Source organism: Ambystoma mexicanum, chromosome 11 (assembly GCF_040938575.1).
Source record: "Ambystoma mexicanum isolate Mex_15411 chromosome 11, UKY_AmexF1_1, whole genome shotgun sequence".
Lineage (NCBI taxonomy): Eukaryota > Metazoa > Chordata > Amphibia > Caudata > Ambystomatidae > Ambystoma > Ambystoma mexicanum.
In genome coordinates, this window is record NC_090934.1 from 986110995 (window position 1) to 986132069 (window position 21075).

General features: G+C 43.3%; 1 protein-coding gene across 2 annotated transcripts in view; it reads left to right on the top strand.

The window, feature by feature from the left end:
* Positions 1 to 21075, top strand: part of CARS1 (cysteinyl-tRNA synthetase 1) — a 1125505-nt gene that overhangs the window by 1039894 nt on the left and 64536 nt on the right. For both annotated transcript variants that reach the window (XM_069624151.1, XM_069624150.1), the window contains one exon: positions 9798 to 9857. In XM_069624151.1, the coding sequence (XP_069480252.1) occupies positions 9798 to 9857 (60 nt within the window). The remainder of the gene's footprint in view (positions 1 to 9797; positions 9858 to 21075) is intronic.

The following is a 21075-nucleotide window of genomic DNA, read 5'->3' on the forward strand; positions in this document are numbered from 1 at the left end:
TTTCTACGGTCTTCTTATTAAACAGAGAGGGTAAGTATCATTGTTTATCGTACCCACTTCCGTTTCCTTGCTGGATCCATTGTCATCTTTTTGATTCTGGTTTATCTTTAGTTTGAGGTACGTGCCTCTATTTTCTGTCAATTTGTGTTTGTGTCATTTTTTCCCCAAATTCACTGTAATCTTTTTGTTTCAGTTGATTTGGGAACACAGGTCCTGTGAGATTTGCTTCTTTTTGCCTTCAATTTCAAAGCTTCCGTTATGGTGTCCGTGGCATCTTCATATGAGACATTGATTTCTATAGTGTGAAGACTCCTTGTCGCAGAAGAAAATTGTGTACCTACCAATACTGTCACCGACTTGTGGCTGTTAGTACTTGCTTTCTCCGAGGGTTTGTTGTATGTTGTTTTCCTTTGCCGCCACTTCTTTTCTTCTTTCTAAAGCTTATATATCCTTCTATGTATATCAACTTTGTGTGCATCATTGCACTTGATCTCTCAAGGAGTCGTTTATGCTCTCATACAGTTTTGTGAACGGTGCTAACGCAATTGTCATTGCCAACATTACTGCAAAGATATCAGTTTTTTTGGTTGGTGTATCTTTTTCTCTTCCTGACGATGTCGAGGTGGATGATCTTCTAGTTTGGAGGTAAGGTTTCTGTCTTTTCTCTTTTTCAGGAAGTCTGTGATTTGTGTCGGCTTGTTTGCCTCTGTTTCTTCTTCCGTAGGTAGATTTTCTAATGGGGTCTCCCTTGTTTGCTTATCCCCCTCTTTTTGCAACCTTTGTTCCTTATTTAAATTTGGTCCTTTCTTTGTTTTTTCACAGAGGGGTACATTTTCATTTTCTCTGTTTCCCATGTCAGTACGTTTATTTGGTGTTGAAATGTTTTTACACGGATCCGACGTCACTTCGTTCTGTCCTTGTTGCGTTATGATATATTTTTGGAAAAAATGTTTCATTTGTCCTGCTGATGTACTCCCCTGTATTTGGTGTGTTAGTTTCTTGTAAGTTCATGTTTTTTCCGTCTTTAAGCCTTTTGTGTTTTCTTTCGATGTGGTACTTTTTTGTGCTGGATTTATTTTCCATCTTAATTTTGGATGTTTCATAGGTGGCTTTACGACCTTGTCATTTTGTTTTTTATTTCCCTATTGAGCACATTTTTCAAACAGCTCTTCAAGATTAGTTTCAACATCCCGTTGAATTGAGAGGAGCCCTCGAACTGCTCATTGATTTGTTCAATTATTCCAAGTTAAAACTGCATTCTGGTTCCAGCATTTGCTTTTCAAATTGAGAGTTTCCGTTTGTTCCAGGTTCAATTGTCAAGTCCACTATGTGTCGATTCAAAGTTTTTGCTTCTGGATGTATGTGAAGTGTCAGTGTTTCTGTTTCTTGAATAACTCAGTCACTGACACTCCCAGGCTTAGGTTCAGGGAGCTGCGGCTGCTCTGATGCTGCTGTCATTTCTTGACTCTCACTAGAGTCTTGCATTAGAGGGCCGAGTTTGAAATTTTGCTACTTTTGTCTCTATGCGGAGCCATGACCTTATCCTGATCAGCCGTCTCCAGGTCTGGACTCCTCAAATCCCTTGGAGCCTTTTTCCTGCAGTAGAGTTCCTCGGCCTCAGCCTCCCCTCCTCCATTTTGACTCATATGACTCAAATCTGCTCTTGAGTTTGTGTTTGTGTCAGAGCACCCCCTTCCCACTAAGTCGTCGGGCGCCACTCTCACCTGCTCCAATCTAAAGGGGATTACTTTGTCAGGCAGGTTGGAAGATAGCTCTATCTGCGATAAGTGTCCCTGTGCCAAAACGGCTAGCGGTGGGGGGGTGTTTTCCTTAAGCGGCACGCAGCTAGCCACTTTATGAATCGCGCTCTGCTGCACGGGTAATTTGAATGTCTTAGAAGACTTCTTACCTCCATCCGTCGGTGTCCAGTCAAAGGATCGAAAACAAAGGATCGAATGCCCCTTTTTTCGAAACCAAAAGGACCGAAAAATGTTTTTTCTAATGCTTTTATATTTATTTAGATCTTCTTTTGTTTAGTATGCATAAAAACATGTTTTAAAAGGAAAACGGGGGGTTGGGAAGGAACCCCCGCCTCCCCCATAAAAGAAAGTTAAAAAAAGCATTAAAAACTTATTTTTTTCCGGCACTTTTGGTGTCGAAAAAAAGGCATTCGATCCTTTTGTTTTAGATCCTTTCACCTATAACCCCATTCGACTGTAGTCTTGAGTTTGGTGCGTCGGGGGTATGAAGAGACTGTTTTCTCAGTCTCAGTGGAGATTTCAACAGGCTCCTGTGTCCCAAAATACTGTCTTCACTACTCGGACGCTGACTTTGAAGCCAGCGTGCTCCTTCCTCGCGTGTGCATCTCTGCAGTTGTTCCATTTCCGGCTCCAGTGTACATCCGCGAACTGCCGCAGACTGCTGACACCTCAGCTGCCAACTCCACGGCCGCTCCGCGGTGCAGTGGAGTATTTGGGCAAAACTCCACCTCTTCCTGGAAATGAAGGTGTGTGCCAATCTGACTATAGAGTTTTGGGAGAGATGAATCTTAAAGAAGGACCCTAAGGGTCACCAGCAACATTGCCCATAAGGAACTGTGTTCTGCAGTAGTAAACCACAGATGCCTTTTAAGAGCTATGGAGCAGACAGACTCCATAGTATAGGTAGAATGCAAAGAATAGAGTTCCAAAAGACAGAGCCCACAAGAATGAATGAGTGGTAAAAGTCTCCACTCATTCAGGATTGAAAGAAAAAGTCCAGAAGTCCAGCAAATGTGCTGGGGGTTTCACTAGGAGAGGAGATTAAGCACAATCGTGATAAGTCTCCCGAACATGCAAAGCCATCACACAATTGTCCACAGTGGCCCTAAATATTGGCCTTCATGCACAGCCTTCACATGGCTTAGCTCATCATATCCTTGACATGATGAGGCATCACTGTGGAACAGTGTTTAAAGATAGCCTTTGTTCTGGGTGGCTATTGATGATAAACATTTCAAAACCTTTCCATCTCCTACTAGTAAATGTCAAAGCAGTGTAGCAAAAGGGAGCTATAAGGGATGTGCCTATAGAAGAAAGGAATCAATCATGTATTCCACATACTTCCTTTGTCCTAAGAAAGACATGGGAGACCAATCTTCGACTTCAGGCCACAACAGATATTTCAAGTCACTGACATTCCGCATGATTTCAATTTGAGGTAATTCCACTTATGCGGAATGGAGATGTCATGACCACAATGTACAACAAAGATGTCCATTTTCATATTTCAATGCATCCCAACTTCAAAAGTATCTTTGATTCAAGGTAGCTGCTGGTCATGATCAATGGAAAGTGCTTCATTTGGGGATAACATCCACACCAAGAGTGTTCGCAAAGGTGTTGTCAATGGTGACAGACAAGCAGTACATGTGTACCCATACCTGGACTACTGGCTGGTAACTGGTAACAAAGCACCTCATTTCAGAATGCGCACAAATGAGGTAGTGCAAAAATTCCTTGTACCGGTGTTAAATTCCCAACAACCCTTGACTTTTCATTCACAGGAGAGCAGACCTTTTTGGCTACAGTTCTCCTGTGCCAGATGTTGCAGTTTCTGACAGTTATTAGGGTGTTGGCCTCGAGGGCCTCTTACATTCACCTGGTGCAGAATGCAATAATGGCTTGGTACACAATGGTGGTTGCAATTCAGTAACTAAGATGGTAACACAGCAAAAAGATCTCGAGAGGGTTACCTTTCGACAATGACAGCAGATGCATCACTTTCAGGATGAGAAGCATATCTCCTTTCTGTGACATTGTAGGGTGTTTGTCCCAACAATAGTGGACACTGTACATGAATGTCGAAGGGATCACTACAATCGGACTGCCACTTTAAAAGTTTACACACACATCAGGGGTAAACAAGTCCTAATCAGGACACACTATACAACTTCAATGCATTAGAGCAACAGGTGGCACAAGGGGGGCAGATTCTTACATCAACAAGCGCGAGTGTGCATTTTCAACACCTGTCTCATATAGTCCTACACATTTGGCTTTTGTGCCTAAGCAGAGTGATCATTGTGGTTGCACAGCAGGTAGAAGGGATACAGTATTGTCTGGTGGACGATCTCAGTCTCCAAACACAACAGACACATGAGTGGGAACTATATCGAGAAGGCATGTGCTCTGCTGCCGCCTTCGCAGGTGCTGTGTCTCTCTCGCCTCGTTCTTTGTGACAAATCACTACCATCTGTGATGATATAAACGGGGAGATTCTCCTGCTACCCTGCTATACGGCCCGTGCAGAGCCTTCCCTTGCTCAGGGGTTGTGGTCAACGTTCCCTATGTTCTTTGATACAGATGTACTAGAGGCTATCCAGCACCTGACATCAGCCTCTACGGCTGATACCATACCTTTGGCTCTTTTGAAGGAAGCCTTGGGTGCTTTGTCCTCAATTCTGTTTAATATTTATATTAGGCCTCTCTTGCTTCTCATTTTGTCTCATGAATTCCGTTATTACTCTTACGCAGACGATACCCAAATCTTGGTTTGCATGGACCTTACCCCACCTGACACAGCGGTCCGGCTGAGAAAGTGCCTTGAGGATCTGGGAGCATGGATGAGAACCAATTGGTTCATATTAAACAGCAGTAAAACTGAGGTTCTGGTCGTGGGGACTTCGCCCCCTCTTCGTTTCTGGACTGCGCAGTTCTGGCCTACTTCTCTTGGCCTTCTCCCAGTGCCCACCTTGTCGGTTAAAAACTTGGGGGTCGGAATCTCTGCGTCCATTACCATGGACAAGCAGGTGTCAGCGGTTGGCAAAACTGGGCATTTTAAGCTCTGGATTCTTGGAAGGTTCTTCCTTTTATCCAAGCAGTGCGTCAGGCTCCATTGGTGGCTGCCCTGGTCTTGAGTGGGCTCGATTACTGCAACTCCCTCTATCTGGCACAGCTTCGCTACCTTTTAAACCGGCTTCAGTTACTTCAAAATGCTGCTGCTAGATCTATTCTTCACCCCCCTTTTGGAGCCCATATGTCTCCCTTAGTAAGGCAGCTTCACTGGTTTCCTGTTGCAAACCGTATTCTCTTTAAGGCCATGTGCATTGTACATCATGCCTTTTATGGCCTGGCGGCAGAATATCTGCAGGAGTAATTTGTGCCATATGCTGCTACCCGCAAGTTGTGCTCTCGAGCTGCCCTCTTGGTGGCGGTCCCCTGGTTCAGACTCTCACAGACAGGTGGATGTGCGTTCTCTGTAGCTGCCACCAAAGCCTGAAATGACTTGCCTCTCAACCTACACGGGACTGAAGATCATCTTACTTTCCGCCAGCTGCTGAAAAACTATTATTCTAGTTGCACTTGGGCATGAAATTCCCTTCTCGCAATCAGCGGTAAGATGACTCTGGGCGTATGTGTGCTCAATAAATTCATATAACATATCCCAAGGTACTTGAATGCATTTTCAAAATCTGTAGCGTTTCAGACATCAGTCTATTTGCAATAAAAGAAAAAGCGAAATGCTACCTGTTCACTACTAATAGTCTGGGAGATTTGCAATAACTTCTTCACCTGTGCCTTTGATGCCCAATTAGTACAAATGATGCAGCATCTGAAATAACAATCAAAGTGCCAACATGGGAGAGACATGTATGTTATCCATAACTACTACAAACGGCAGTCACAAAACTAGTAAAATGTAATCTATATCAAACCTGCTTACTTGAGAGCAGTAGAAGAGCACACACTCCAATCCACATATACATATAACTATCCACTTGAGGTCAAAGTGTTTGGACACTTAACATTGCCACAGAGAAGTATTGACATCTAGAGGGAAGTATGCAAACCTGCCATAAGGTTCTGCTACTGTTATAATTGGAAAATAATAAAATGTTGACCCACTTCAATGTAGACAAACTGATATTATAAATACTCTATAATGGACTAGCGTACAATGTATCTATTGTTCACTTTTCAGCATTAGTAGCATACCCCAAATAGCAACATAAGATACAGTGATGGACGTTTCCTTCATGGAAGGGATAAAAAGATTACTTCTACCCGTATGTCGTCTGTGCTCATCGGGGATTTTAATATATATATACATGTTAATGTTTTCACCTATTGAAATGTTAGGGGGCTTTATCTTGGGCCTTATTTCTCTGACCCAGATAAATCAATCCTAGAGGGATTCCTCTCCAAAAGCCTAAGCAGTTTCAGAAGGGGATTGTTTGTTTAAATGAATAGTAAACGTGTATAGGGGAATGTGCACCAGCGTAGCTTTGCAAAGATATTGTTTATTTAAAGTTTTGCCAAAGAAATAATTAAAATATATTTACAGGTGAGTAAATTAAAACAACTTTTTTAGAATATTTGAAGAAAGCAGAACATATCATCACAGGGTCATGAAATGGTTATACAAGTCCACAATGTCCAGCTGAACATTTGTTTATTTATTTACATTTATTTGGTAAGGCTTCCTGACTTTAGTGGAAAGGGATTCCTTAAATCCAAATCTGAGCCTGTAAAAATCAGTGAGAATGTTAACTAGTTCTGCTCACAAGTTCCCACTGGCTTGAGGCAATCCATTGAAAACCTCCAGCGGGATTAGTGAAGCCAAACATAAAGAATGCCACTGTCAAAGTTTAACTCCCCACTCCTTAGGATGAGAAATAACAGAGGTGAGTAGGGTCATCACCAGCAGGGACAACTGCAGTTCGGTTCTGGATGAGCATGTCAAAACCAAAGCTCTACAGCCACTGAAGATTGGAGCAAGAACCCCATGGTGAGCAAGGGGACCTAACAGCACAGTTTTGGAACATGCAGAGGTTGACTCGGGAGTAGCAGCAAGAGAGGTCGGGGGTTGTCGGCCATATATGCAGATGTCAGCACAGAAATGATCCAGCATTAGAGGAATAAAACCACTAGTTCAAGTAAGAACAACATCCAATGAAGCGATGCAGTCTGCTGCACAACATTTAAAACCCTGCTTTGCCGGCATGGTCAGCATCCCACAACATAGCTGCTTAACTCCTTCTCCCCCTTTGACCGAGTGAGGTTAAATATGTCACAGACCCACTCTTATTAGAAAATAACATCTATTAACACAGGTGATAGTATGAATCAATGTTCCTTACTACATAGGTATTTTAAGAAGTCTGGTCCAAGGACAACAGCAATTCTGGTGACCTGAGAGAACGCGAACAGTGCTGCAGCACTTCATCCTCATACCGTGACTCTGGTCAGGAGTGGTCTCTGTGCATTAACAATCCTCTTCTACACCCTGGCTTTCGTCGCAAGTTCCTGTGAAGAAACTCCAGCTTTCAGAAGTCTAGTCAGGTGGAAAGGAAGGAGGATCAGTAAATCATGCTCGCCTTCATCCCCATTGATCTGTGTGTCATTAAGGTGTACCCGGCTCCGGCGCTGAAATTACATGACAAGGTGACGCGCTAAGCAATGGAGCGCTCAGTCTTCCCTGATGGGGCCTGCTCAACAGTGACTTTAATGCCCATATTAATTAACACAACCCGTGGAAAGAGCCAGTTAATATAGCGACTAGGCCCTCATTGTTTAGCACATGCCCATTAAACTGTCTATTACTTTATTTAATGCTTGATCACTCTATGAACATCTTGTCAGCATAGCTAAAGAGCAATTTAGCAACATAACTGCAACAGATGAGCTGACCTCTATAAATATGGGCATGGATAAAATATTTTGTGAATTATCTAATATTCACTCATCAATCTCCATGCTTAAAACACACTCCATGTCTGCAACATGAGGACTTTCATACCTTTAAAAATGAAATTAAAGAGTTTTCTGCAAGATCAGGAGGCCTTTGTTGAAGATACAGTGGAAAGTCTTGAAAATATGCAACAGAGAATTCTTGATTTGGAAATGGATCTTACTGAACATGAAGACAAGAATAGAAGAGATAAGTAGGGAAAGTGGAGATTACGTTATTAGAGAACTCAATACCTGAAGCTCTGGACACCTCTTTTTCACCTCCTCTAGAATTATAGAACGCTCATACAGTAAAACTATGTTTTACATCAAACAATCCATCTATGATATCATTAATTGCTTGTTTCCTCCATTGCAAGCAAGCATGGCATGTCCTTTATGCAGCCAAAGAACAATCCCCAATTATATTTGCTGGACAGAAATTCTTCATCTCCCCAGAATTCTCTAAAGCGACTCAGGATAAGAAGGGAAGGATCTAGACATGAGGCCAACCATTAAACAAAAAACTGGGAATCTGGTATGGTCTATTAGAACCTGAAGAAATGATTCACGACATTGAATGGTACAACTATAGAATTTCTAGAACCTGATGGTCTCTACAAGATTATTCAGTCTTTTGTTGCTGCCTCTGTGGAGACTACACCAATTGGTTATTCTTCAGTACCAAACTATTCAGGTCATGATGATTTACAATTCACACAAGCATCTAATAAGTGCAATAAAAATATACCAGGAAAGTTTCACTTATCTCAAAATGGATCTGATGCAGTTGCATCTGTGGCATGGCACCTCAATATACAATGGCCCAACGTCATGTCCAGCGCAGGGCGCGTAGAGCCGTCGGGCAGAGCAGACATGGAGCCACGCTGTTGCCCCTGGCGGTGAAAATATTTCCAAAGAGCAGCTGCTTTGAGAAATAGATATCAAAGATGAGGAATCTGTGTGAGAAAAGAATTCGAATTTCTATTTTGCATTTTAAACTGCATTGTAAATATAGTGTTACTGCCCCTCCCTTTCAAATCATTTTGTGTAATCCTCTACTATAAACTAAGGGAAGTAAAAGGTACCCCATCATAAAATAGAAATAATTATATGTGCACATGAAGAATAAAACACCAGCCAAGCGACAGATAGCATGGTCATTCTTTGCCTACTGCCTCTGGTGGTTGACCCCCTTTGGAATAGCCAAGTTTTCAAGCTAGACTCTCTGGATGTAAGAAGGAATGCTTTATCTGATTATGTTGAGAGTGAGCACAATACTCACCCCCGCTTGAATCACATTGTTGCACTGCTGTGTTTCAGCATGTTCTGGTTTAGATAGTGTCTTTACTATGCTCCCTCCTTCAGGTCTACGTACTGCTTTGGGAATATATCAAAGATGAGGAATACGTGGGAGCAAAGAATCCATTAGAATAACACATTGCTTCCATTCGATAATGTTCTTTCTGATGGATGTTCCTCCCACAGATTGCTCATCGTCCTCCCTTCCTGTCCCTATTGACAGATGTCTAGTTCACCTTAGTTCTATGGCACTGCAGAAGCAGAGTGCTAGGGAAAAAGGGTGGAACTAAGGTCACAGGGTGCGCTGCTTCTATATATACTGGCCCCAGCATCATGTTGCATAGGGCATAGGGCAGATCTGACGTGGAGTTGCCCTGCACTGGAGATATATTAAAGATGAGGAATATGTGGGACAATCATCCATCAGAAAGAACATGACCTAGTAATTTGTTCATTCATGGCATTATCCCAAATATTTCCAAAAGCATTGGGGATCCACTTCTAGACTCCATGCTGCAATATACTAATGTTGAATAGCTGACATGTTGAGTTTGTCTTCTTACAGTGTCTTAAATCAGTGTGAAGCAGGTGGAAGTTGGAATGTGTGCTATATATATACCTTCTGAAATTAATTAAAAATACATATTAACATGACTCAGTGACCATCTGTCCTGAATCAGATTTGCTTGTTGGTCTCTGATTGCCATATCATAGTAAGATTGTGCAGATTGAAGCAGTATTCATCTGTTCACTTCTAATACATTTTCATGTTATTTGTAATTTCAGATTGAAGAAGAGAAAAAAAGAAAAAAAGAAGAAGCTGCCAGGAAAAAGCAAGAGCAAGAGGTACTTTCATATAAATAGGTTTATACTACACACATTAACAGAGATGTGATTATATGAATAATATATGCAACTCATTACAATGTTTTTCTTTTTTACAGTTTTAGCAGTAAAATAGTGTTAAGTGGCAAATCAAGTTTCTCCCTGGATTGGAGGTTTTCACAGTATCCCCAAACGAGAACTGCTTACAAGCCAACTTTTGCCAAAATTAGTATTCATTAATTATTTTTCAGCTTGAGGTATTTTGTTGATTGAGTTGCAGCCTGCAGTTGTTGCATAGTTGTGGGCATTTTCCTGTAGCCTTTGGACACCAAGTATAGGAAAACCATAGTGCCATCTTGCGTCCCTTTTATTTTCCATCTTGGAAACCTTGCACCAATCAGGCATTTTCATAACCATTTTAACCCACCTTATTCTAAGGTTTTTCTCACTTTTAATGTCCTTAAAATGATTGTTGAGGGTTTTTATGTAAGCATATAGTTTAACTGTGTTTCATTCCCAATGCTGATTGATTCCCATTTTTATGCACTTGCTTTGTTGTAGTATTTAGATTCGGCGTAAACGCCTTTTAGATTTTTACCCAGTTGCCAAAGAATAGAAATGATGGGTTGAGAAGTTCATGTCAGCAGAGACAATCTTAACAGAAGGAGGATTCCCAGTTAGTAAAACAAGCAAGTCAAAGTAGCCATCAGTAATCCTAGTAAGTAGTAGTAGGTAAACAACATTTGACTGGAAGTACTTTTTGCCCTGTCAATGTGTCTGTAGACATTTGAAGACAAGCGTGACTGGACACATCAAGCTCATATCTAAATGTTCACAAGAAAGAGTTGGATTTACATTTTGATGGAAACGCACCCCTCCCCCCCAATATGTATGAGGTCTAAAAGGATTGTAAAAATAGGGTAGTTCCTGCTAAATCCTTGGCAGCATTTTATCTTCCTCTTAATATTCTAGGGCACAGTGCAATTCTGTAACCAATCGCCTTTAAACTTAGAAAAGAAAAAAGTGAGTTAGCCAGAAACCAGCGTGCCATTGACATTCTCATTCGAAGATGTGATGACTCCAATTGTAGCTTTTACAAACCCAAGAGTAGATGATAAAATTAAGAGGGCTCACCTTCTTTATAACACATGCCCTTTCCTCGTCATGCGACAGGTGACTGAAAGCAAAGCTTGATGGGAAAAGTGGAGCAGAGCTAAAGCTCCCAATGCCAGTAGAATTAAAACCAAAATAGAGGGAGCCTAGTGTCACGACCCACATCCAGAAAACCCTCTGGCAAGCCCATGGGCCAGGAGGGGTCTTGGCTTGAGTCTCCAACAAACTTAGGCATCCATTGCCTAGGCCCTTTTGGGCCGGTCCTGGCGCCTTTGGCACCAGGCTCATACTTAATAAAGACTTGTGTTTAGGGAACTACTTTATTTCAAGTGTCAGCCAACATGGAGGCATCCACATACCTTGGTTCCTTGGAACCAAGCTATGCGGTATAGTGTTTTGGGTGTGGTAGCCTAGGAACTAATTTACCTGGACTACTTTCTTGAAGCTATTTAAACCACACCCGACTTGGGTAACACGCTTCACGTTACTTTGCAATCCTGCAACGTGACGCTCAACGAGTTCCGCTGTACCCGCGAACCTCAGAAGAACAGCATCTGTAAGGAGACAAAAGGACATCGTTAGCAGCAGCAGCTTACCTGTAATTTTCATCGTTAGCTGCCCACAGCTCTTGCGAACAGCTTCCTAGGATCAGCCTGTCTCCCAGACCGATGGATCTGCAAAAAAGGAAGAAACAAGATATTAGAAACTTTACAACATAACAAACTGTGCCGAAAAGCTCACCTCGCAAGTCGCCCCTCAACCAGCATCGCCTTCGGGATTCCTCACACCGGGTGAGCACCACGATCTATGGGAACGAAAAGACAACAGGTTAGCAAAAGCAAGGCATCATAGCGCTCTTTACACGCCATCATTTACCGGCGAGACCCAATTCAGCCAATGCATCACACTGGACTTCCGCACACCTAAGGAAGAGAAAGAGACATTTATTAAACCAAGAAAGGCATGCAAGAATAACAACAATATACAACAGCAATAAGCCTACCTGAAAGACTCAAAATGGGCCGGCATCAGTGAAGTAACTAGATCGCATTTGCCCACAGGGACAACGCACCCCTGCCAAGAAGGCAGGACAGAGAGCACACCTGAATTAGCAACAAGGTGAGGAGAGGCCCAGAGGGGCTGCGGGCATATGCGGTGGTGGGAGGCTGATTACCACAGTTGGCCAGTCTTGAACATTGCCCACCTGTATTCCAGGCAGAACTCCCACGCTGGTCACACCTGGGAACCGCAGAGAAGGATACCAGAGTCCCTACGGCTGGGTGACGTCCCCATGGATACCAGGTGAGCGTAACACCTAGCTACCTATCCGGCCTCGAGAGGAGAACCAAGATTGCTGGAAGGCTGTGAGAGGCAGCGACTCATCATATGGAAGAGGAGGACGAAGCATTGGTCTGCTTTACTGAGAGCTTTATAAGACAGCTTCTGACTATCCGTATATGGCAACCATGTGATGGATCTGATTCTTGAAGATCTCCGAGAACCCTGATAAGCAGCTACAACCAGAGGGATCTGGGAACCATGACAAGTGCCTAGACACGGAGGGGCACTGAGAGACCTGAAATGGGCCTAGACCATGAGGGTTGCAGAGGACCCTAAGAAATGCCTTGAATCAGAGAGGTGGTAGGAAGTTTTAGAAAATCCCTAAAGCATGAGAAATCTGACAGACACCTAGCACCTGAGAGTGGCATTTAGGAGTTTTAGCATGTCCCTAGATCCTGATAGGTGCTGAGAAACCGAGAACTGTGATCCACCAAGGTTTCTCCTAAACCCTCCACTTGTCTCATAACTTTCTCCGCAAACCTTAATAAGTAACGCCAGAGTTGTCTCTGGAGATCTAGAGACTGCTCCAGTCCGTGGCATTTAGCAGGTCACTAGACTCTAGGAAAGAAAATATAAGACATACACAGGCTCAAGACTTACCTCACATTAATCTAGTCATTGATATCCAGTGCTTACCTGAAACCCAGCCACTCCAATATGGAATTCTTACTGCTGACCAACAACACCAAAAACCCTGATATCCAGACCTGGCTCTCTGCTATGAACCTCTAGGGCTTCACACCCCAGCTAGCCACCTTCGCCAAGTCCCTTGGGTTCGACATCGACATACACCACTACTTCAAACAGCACATAGCAAGGAAGACACAAACTGCTTGGTACCAACTTTCTCCTGCAGAAAATCATGCCCTTCATCCCAGAAAACCCCTTTAAATCTGCTGTCCAAGCCTTTGGCCTCTCCCACCTGGATGGTGGAAATGCCCTGTTAGAATGCCTTCCACCGATTACCCTGGCACCCCTTAGATATGTCCTTCATTCTGCAACACGACTCATCAAAGGACTATGCAAATTCGACTACATCATCCTGACCCTCATCGAACTGCCCTGGCACCCTCTTCAAAACCATGTCATCTTCAAATCCTGCTGCACCCCGAAGTTCCCAAGCTACCTCACTGAGAACCTCAGCATCTCCAGAGGCCTACAATCCACCTGATGTAAGGACATGTGCAGACTTGAACTCTGCTGGTAAGGAAGGAAAGAACCAGAAGTCGGGCCTTCTCTGTGTTGCCCCAAGACTCTGGAATCTCCTCTCCCTCAACATCCGACTCACCCTTCTCTTATACAGTTCAGGAAAGAACTCAAGACCCTCATCTTCAAGGAATGACTCCCATCTAACACCTACGTCGACACACCCTCAATTCCCCAATCGGGACTGGGTGGTCTGCTCCCCCCTGCTTCCTTCACTGGTTGCTTGTAGAGCCCTTGCTGCCAAATTGCCCACCGTCTCCACCTCCCCAGTTGTTAGCTCCCTGCTTCATGTTCTCTGCTTCCTTCACTGTGTTCTCCCACCTATGTTTGTAAAGTACTCCCAAAGCTGGATTCGTGCTCAATAAATACCCTAATAATAACAAAAGAGAAGGGTCATTCCCATTACATAGGGATGAGCTCTATTCTAGGCCCTTTTGATCCAAATCGCATTCTTGCATTTGAACCTTTTCACATGGTGATGCTTGTTAAGGTTCTGGAGACGCTGCACCCTGGGGATAAATGTGTTCCTTGAATCTCCAGGTCACATTGTACACTTCTCAATTCCAGAGGCTCACAGCTAATACAATTGATTTTGTGGGAGCTCTTCATCTTTGTGAAGAGGGAGTCCATCTGTACTCCTCTTTGGACTGTTACTTAATTTGGGGCTATGTGCAGTACGTCCGCATCTTGCTGTGCAGAAGGCATGCCACACACTGTGGAATCTGGGATTTGTCATCAACCAATTCATGTTGGTTCATTTAACGATTCAGAAAAAGAAGCTTGTCAGCTTTCAGCGACTTACTGGATTGTACAGAAGCGAAATACTTTTTTTTCCATAGGACAGTATTCTGCCCAAAGAGATTGCCGACAGTCACTTCTCAAGTTACCTTAGCACCTTAACCTTTTTAGGCCCTGTAGAATCATTCATGCATGGGGTGCTTTAACAAGATCGAAAATGAGTCTGCCTAAATGATATCTGGCACTGGTCTGGAATCAAGTGACGGACTACAGTTCAAATATATACATTAATGAATCCAACATTAGTGAACCTTATTCACTGGGGTTTCTTTCAAACTTTTTGTAAAAAATGGTCCCATTGCATCTTCCACCATACTAGATCAGTAATTACAGACACTGCTGACTGACTGAGGATACCACTCTTGGCCTCTGCAGACTCATGATCTGTATGACTTTATGGGCAACCTACCTCACAGCGACTTTCAAGAGTTCAAGATGGTTGTCCTGGCATGAAAATGCTTCCTACCACAACTTCGGTAGAAACAAGCACAGTTTTTCGCAGTCAATGCAACACAACAGCTGTATTCCATCTAATCAAGCAAAGCGATATTAACTCCCATTCTCTCTACAAGCTAGCGATTGAGATTTTGGACCAGGCCCTTTTTTATCATGTGACATTTCTGGCTACCCATTTGCAAGTTAAGAGCATAACACATCAGATGCACTGAGCAAGCTCTGTTATGATCCTCTTGATTAGCAATTCATGTCCTCGTTCACCCAATCATCTTTGCCCACTAGGGTCTGCTACACATTGACCCATTTGCTTCAAGCCAGATCTCTGTTCCCAATTAATATCCTGTTAGTTTGGGCCACAACACCCTAGGAAATGCTCTCCTGTTGAAATGTTCTAACAAGACGCTATATGCCTTTCCTCTGTTGCTTTGGAACTGAGGACTACATATAGAAGTTCAGGTCAACCAGCCACTCTAATTTGATTCTGTTGGTTCCATCATAGCCCCACCAGATATGATTTTCAGATCACTAGCTCTCAGGTGGCAAGTTAGTAAAGAATCTGCTCATGCAGCAGATGGGTTGCATGCCCCACCCTTCTCTTCAATCTCGGAATGTAAAATCTTCGTACTGCAGCATCTACTCTTGCTTATTGTATTCACTTTTTGAAATATTAATCATGACTGCCGACCGAAAACAATATTAGAGCCAATTACTTCAGTTTTGTTATTGGGCTTGTGCTAGAAAGGTCACTGATCACATTGACACTTCAGACACGCTTGCATGTTTGTCTTATTTGCACTCCACATGGATTCTTGTTAGTTCCTACGACCATCGCTTATGGACATTTGGTGCATTCTTGAATATCTATGGAGATACTTTTTCTTTAACAAATGAGGCAATGAGGTGCCATTTTGATGGTCTTCATTATTGTTCTTCTATCAGAGAATGAGCACCTCAATTGGACCTCTTGTGTTCTGGAGTCCATAGTGCACAGGACATTTGATTCTAAGGCCTCATCTGACTTCTGTATTTTTTCTTGTAAGGTCATTTCTGGGAAACTTGCTCTTTTTATAACTTTACCATCTATTTAAATGGGCTGCCCAGCGTATCTGCCTACTGTTTAGAGACCCTGACCTGATTTAGGAGAGTGAGGTCTTTGTAAACCTCATTCCCTGGCTTAACTCATTCATATTGTAAACCTCATTCCCTGGCTTAACTCATTGAGTTTGGATGGCTGGTCATTCCTTAAAACTACTGATGCAGGGGAGACCCTGTCCTCCAATTAAGACTGTTGTAGCATTACTGCCTCTCTGAAGGAGAGTAGTGCAGGGGAGCTTTGTATTAGCATTGTTTTTGGCCTATCTGTATTTTCCGCCATACCAAGTGAAGCCCAAAGAGGCTGGTGTCAGCGGTATGTATATGTGTATCCTTTTTTGGTGTTCTCCTGTGTATTATTCATATGTTATCACACCGCTCAGAACGGCTAGTCATGTATAGGCCTTATCCTTGTGCTTCACTGATCTTTTGGCCATCTTCCTCCTATTCAGAGGTAGGATTTGACCATGTAATAGCATCCGCTACACTGCTCTGAACAGAGCCCAGGGAGTACCATTTTGTGAGCATAGAGCTGGTTCAGGCTGAGTATAGTGCTTCAGACCGCCCAATACACATTCTGCACCTTGTGTGAGGTCATGGATTTGACATGGCTGTCCATTAATGGCTTGCCACCCAATGTTTGAATATTACAGGTCTCCTAAAAGGTGGACTACGCTTTAGGCACAGCCCAAGATTTTGTTTATTAGGAGAGGATCTGGAGTCAAGGATCCAAAGTACAAGAAACTACAGAGGGGCGCTGAAAGGTTGCTGCTGGGACAACCATTGCCCAAGCCATATGCCAAGAATAATCTTTGCTCTTACATTGACTGCGTGGACTTTCTAAGCTGTCTCCCTCCCTTAACATGGTGAGCCTAACCAGTTCTGAGCCCTGCATCACCAAGGCCGTCATCCCAGATCTCTGAAGAGTCATGGGCCTGTAGCAGGCGCTCATCATACACAGAGCGTACTTCTGATGCCGAGATCTCACTCGGCTTAGTGCTGTGAAACTTGCAATGCATCCTTCTTGTTGCCGTGGCCATTGAGGCCCAATCATCCTGTCTGCAAACCTTGTGCGGGACCACTTAATCAGTTAACTGCATAAGTGGCATTCTGTGAATCTTCCAGCTGTGCGGATTTAGAAGCAAAGCCCCTTCAACTCCAACCCAGTGCTTTCTGGAATACTTGGGGTGCTGGGTGGAGACTGGAACCAATGGACCTAGGTATCAATCTTGACAGAAAACCCCCCCTGCTCCTCCAACGACCCCTTGGAACTCCAATGGTGCACCATATGGTGAGAGCAGTTGTTCCCAATCGCCCTTACTTTCTTGAGGTGGTTGTTTGTTCTTATTAGGATATAAGGGGATGGTTTGCAAGATTTTTTTGAAGTCTCCCTAATTCCTATTTGATAACATTGGGCATACAGTCCTTCCCTGGAGCTGCCCTTGCTTTTGTTGTGGAAACTGGACAAAGGAATCCTGGCCTCGATCCACCTGGATAACTGTGATTGGTAGCTGCCTCTATCCTTTGAAGGAAACCTGCTTTTAAAATCACACAAATTGCGCTACTGGCTTTAGTATGATCTACCTCATTATCTGCCATTATTCCCTATCGTAGAACTTTGAATACATTTCGAAACTCTTCCAAAGTAGCCTAAGCTGGCTTACTGACCTTGAACTTTCGAGGGCATTTTAACTACTGAGGTTAGAGATTGGACTAATTACATTTGACTACTGTGAACTTGCACTGCCTATACTCGGGCCTGTAATAATGTGTGTAACATCTCTTTTCCTCATTTAAGGTTAAATTGTACCAGTGTGTAAATTCAAGCTTGAAATGTGTCCCTTTTTTTAGACAACTGTGATTGTATATGTGATGTTAAGATTGTTTTATACTCTGCACGTCACCACTCTAGTGGTATAAAAGCATTTTGACCACACCTCACAAGACTGGTTTGTATTCTTTTACTTATCTTCTAGTGAGTGCTCCACATAGGACTTAGGAGTGGGGGGTATTGTACTTCCTATTTCTTGAATTGGAGAGTAAATAAGAGAGGAAAATGAGTTTTCTCCTTTGCAAAAAAGGAAAAATGATCTAACATTCATCCATTTCATGCATACAATTAAAAGAGTGTTCGAAAACATTAGAGACCAAACAGTTGTATATTAAGGTTTTGTAGCCTTAGTTAATCTTGTGGAACACCTACTCCCACACAGTAACTTATATATGCGTGTTTCCGAGTTGAATCTTTGACACTTGGACACTGGAACTCTGTTAAGAACTGCTACAGGTACACGTTAGTTACATTGGTTATTCATAAATCAAGTCACTCACTGTGCCAGCATCACTCCTCTGCCTCCAGCTCCTACTGTTTCTGCTTGGCACAACCTGTTTGACCGCCACTCCATGGTCTTCCTTTATCTCTCCTTCTCTACTGTCTTTCCCAGCCTCATTTCCTGATGCTCTGTCTCTCACCATTAAGTATTGCTATGCCACCTGTTGCCGTTTGTTGCTCTCGGTCACTCTGCTCCTCCTGTCTCTGCTTCTTATTGTTTGCTGTTTCTCTCCTATGTCTTGCTGTCTTGGTTGCTGCAACTCCTCTTCCTCTCACATGTCATTACTTTGGCTCTCATTTCTATTGTGGTTGCTACTCTTTATTATCTTTCTTCCACTGCCTCTTATCTTTCTCCAGTCTTGTGCTCTCTCTCGGTCTCTTTCCCCCTCCATCCCTTTCGTGCTATGTCTCGCTTTCTCTCCCCCCTTCTATCCCTCTTTTTCCCTACTCATTTTTTTGATGCTCTTATTCCTGTTTTGCTTAACTATTTTGCTATCTGTTTCCCCCCACCCCCCCCCCCACCCCGGCCACCTTTATTCCACTGTATTGCTTAAGTTGTTCTTTCTCCTGTTTTTCGATGTGCCTTTTACATAGAAATAATACATATGTTATGTTAAATTAACTTATACCCCACACCGTTACCATTTGCATGGTCTCCCGGCACCCACATGGCTCTGTAAGAAAGTGGGTTGGGTAGGTTAGTGAGGGAAGAGGGAGTAGGTCAGAGGTTCTGCTTTTCGGTTGGTGCTTGCTAAACCAGGAGGAACTGATGTTGGTGCGCATCAGCTTTCTAAGTGTGTTTGGATTGTGCACACTGGGGTTATTTTGTCCGGAAGGGCATCGCCCAGTGACAGGGTTGTTTGTTTGAAGCAGCAGTTTCTTATGGGGGATGTGTGGGTTGTGTGTTTGTGTGAGGTGATTCTGGCTTGTTCGTTCGTGTAAGATGTGTTGGGTATGCTGGGGAGGAGCGAGGAGCAGGAATGGGTAGTGGTTTGTACAGCATTTATGTTTTATTGTCTCAGATCCCTTGTGATATTGCTGGGGGTTCCCGTTTTATGCTAGTCACTCTGAGTTCAATAGCCAGGTTTTCAGATGTTTTCTGAAGGTGAGGTGGTCTTCTGTCATTCTTATCTCCTTCGGGATTCAGTTTCATTAGTTTGCCAATTAGACAGAGAATGCAGTTCCTCCGAAATTCCTTTTTCCATAGAGTTTTGTTTTGGAGTTTGTTGCTTGAACTTAAGTTTCTTCCCAGTTGGTAGCGGTTGATCTTGGTTTGGAGGAATTCATCTACTTGTCCGTGTAGTGATTTGTGGGTGATGCAGAAGGCTTTGAAGTTAATTTGTGTTTGTATCGGGAGCCACTCTAGGCTTCTCAAGGCTGGTGTGATTTGGTCTCTTCTGTTTAGTCTCCGGAATATCATTGCTGCAGTCTTTTGGATGCGTTGGAGTTTTTTAGTGAGCCTTTCTGGCATTCCAAGGTAGAGGCTGTTCACATATTCGATTCTTGATAATATTAAGGAGATCATTGGGAATGTGTGGGAAGGGGAGGCATGAGATGATCCTTATTAGTCACAGGAGGTAGAAGCATTTCTTTGCTATACCGTTGACATCTGGTTCTAGTGAGAGTCAGTTGTCCATGAATATTCCCAGAAATTATATTGCGACGGATGTTTCCGTTGGGATCCCATACAAGGTGCGCAGTTCATTTGTGTGTCTGTTTCATTATCCTCTGGGGGTGAGATCATTATTTCCGTTTTGGTCTGGTTTAGTTTGAGGTTGCTGGTTGTCATCCAGCTGTATATGTCTGTGAGGCATTTGTTGAGGGTGTTGTCTGGGTCTTGAGTTGTGGGTATCTGGAAAAAAGCTGAAAATGCATTTTGGGTCTACAAATCTAGTGCAGCATGTATATTGGGTTGTCCATTTCAAAGTGTGTACACCTGCTTTTTTCAGTTAGGCTGGAAATTATAGAATTAGGGATTTGTCAAATGCATCACTGCTTCAATGCAGGTGATTTACCAGCACGGTATGCGATTACAAGTATAGCAGCCCTGATGAGACCTGTGTGTTCTGAATCATTGAACATTTAGTAGTCCTTTAGATGAGCCAAAGGATAAGGAATCTCTGCTACAATTCGATGTTATCTCCGTCTTAAACACATACATCTGATGCAGATGCATTCACTCACCATTCAACAGGATTGGAACTAGCTAGTTACTCACAGGTCTCTGCAGCAGGGTTACTTGACCCACTGAGCTAAATTTCCAAACAGGCTTGTAGGTTTGGGGCACTGGCAGTTCCATGTGAGGCTTGTCAAAAGCTCTAAGCATGTTTAGACTCAGCTTCGTGAGAATCAGGAGATTTATGAGGCTGGGGCCTTTAAAAGGGTGCTAGGTTTTTAGCAGTCACATATTAGCCGGATATTGTAGAGGCAGAAGTTTTGGAAAGCACAAGACTTATAAGAGCAGGGGGCATGAAGTCTACCACAGCACTGCCATCTTCTCACACCGTCCGCCAGTGTGCTATTACTCCAGCTCAAGAGAATGGGGATTGCGCAGCACTTTTACCTCTCATTGGAAAATGCGAACACATGTTGGTGCTGTCTCATTACATAAGCTCTGTTGAGAAATTGAGATAATGTTCCAAAAAATGATGCCCCTAATTGTGCATCAGCCCTGCTGCGAATAGTTGACATTGGGCCTCATTACGACCCTGGCGGTAAGGGGTTTACGCCAGCGTTAGCTGCGCCGACCCCTTACCGCCAATTACGAGGTCCCCTAGCGCCATGGTGCTTTTAACACCTGCTTTTAGCAGGTGTTAAAATCCATGGTGCTAAGGGACCATGGAGTTAATTACGCCACCGTAATTTACGGTGGCGTAATTAACGCCTTCCCCACTCCCATTA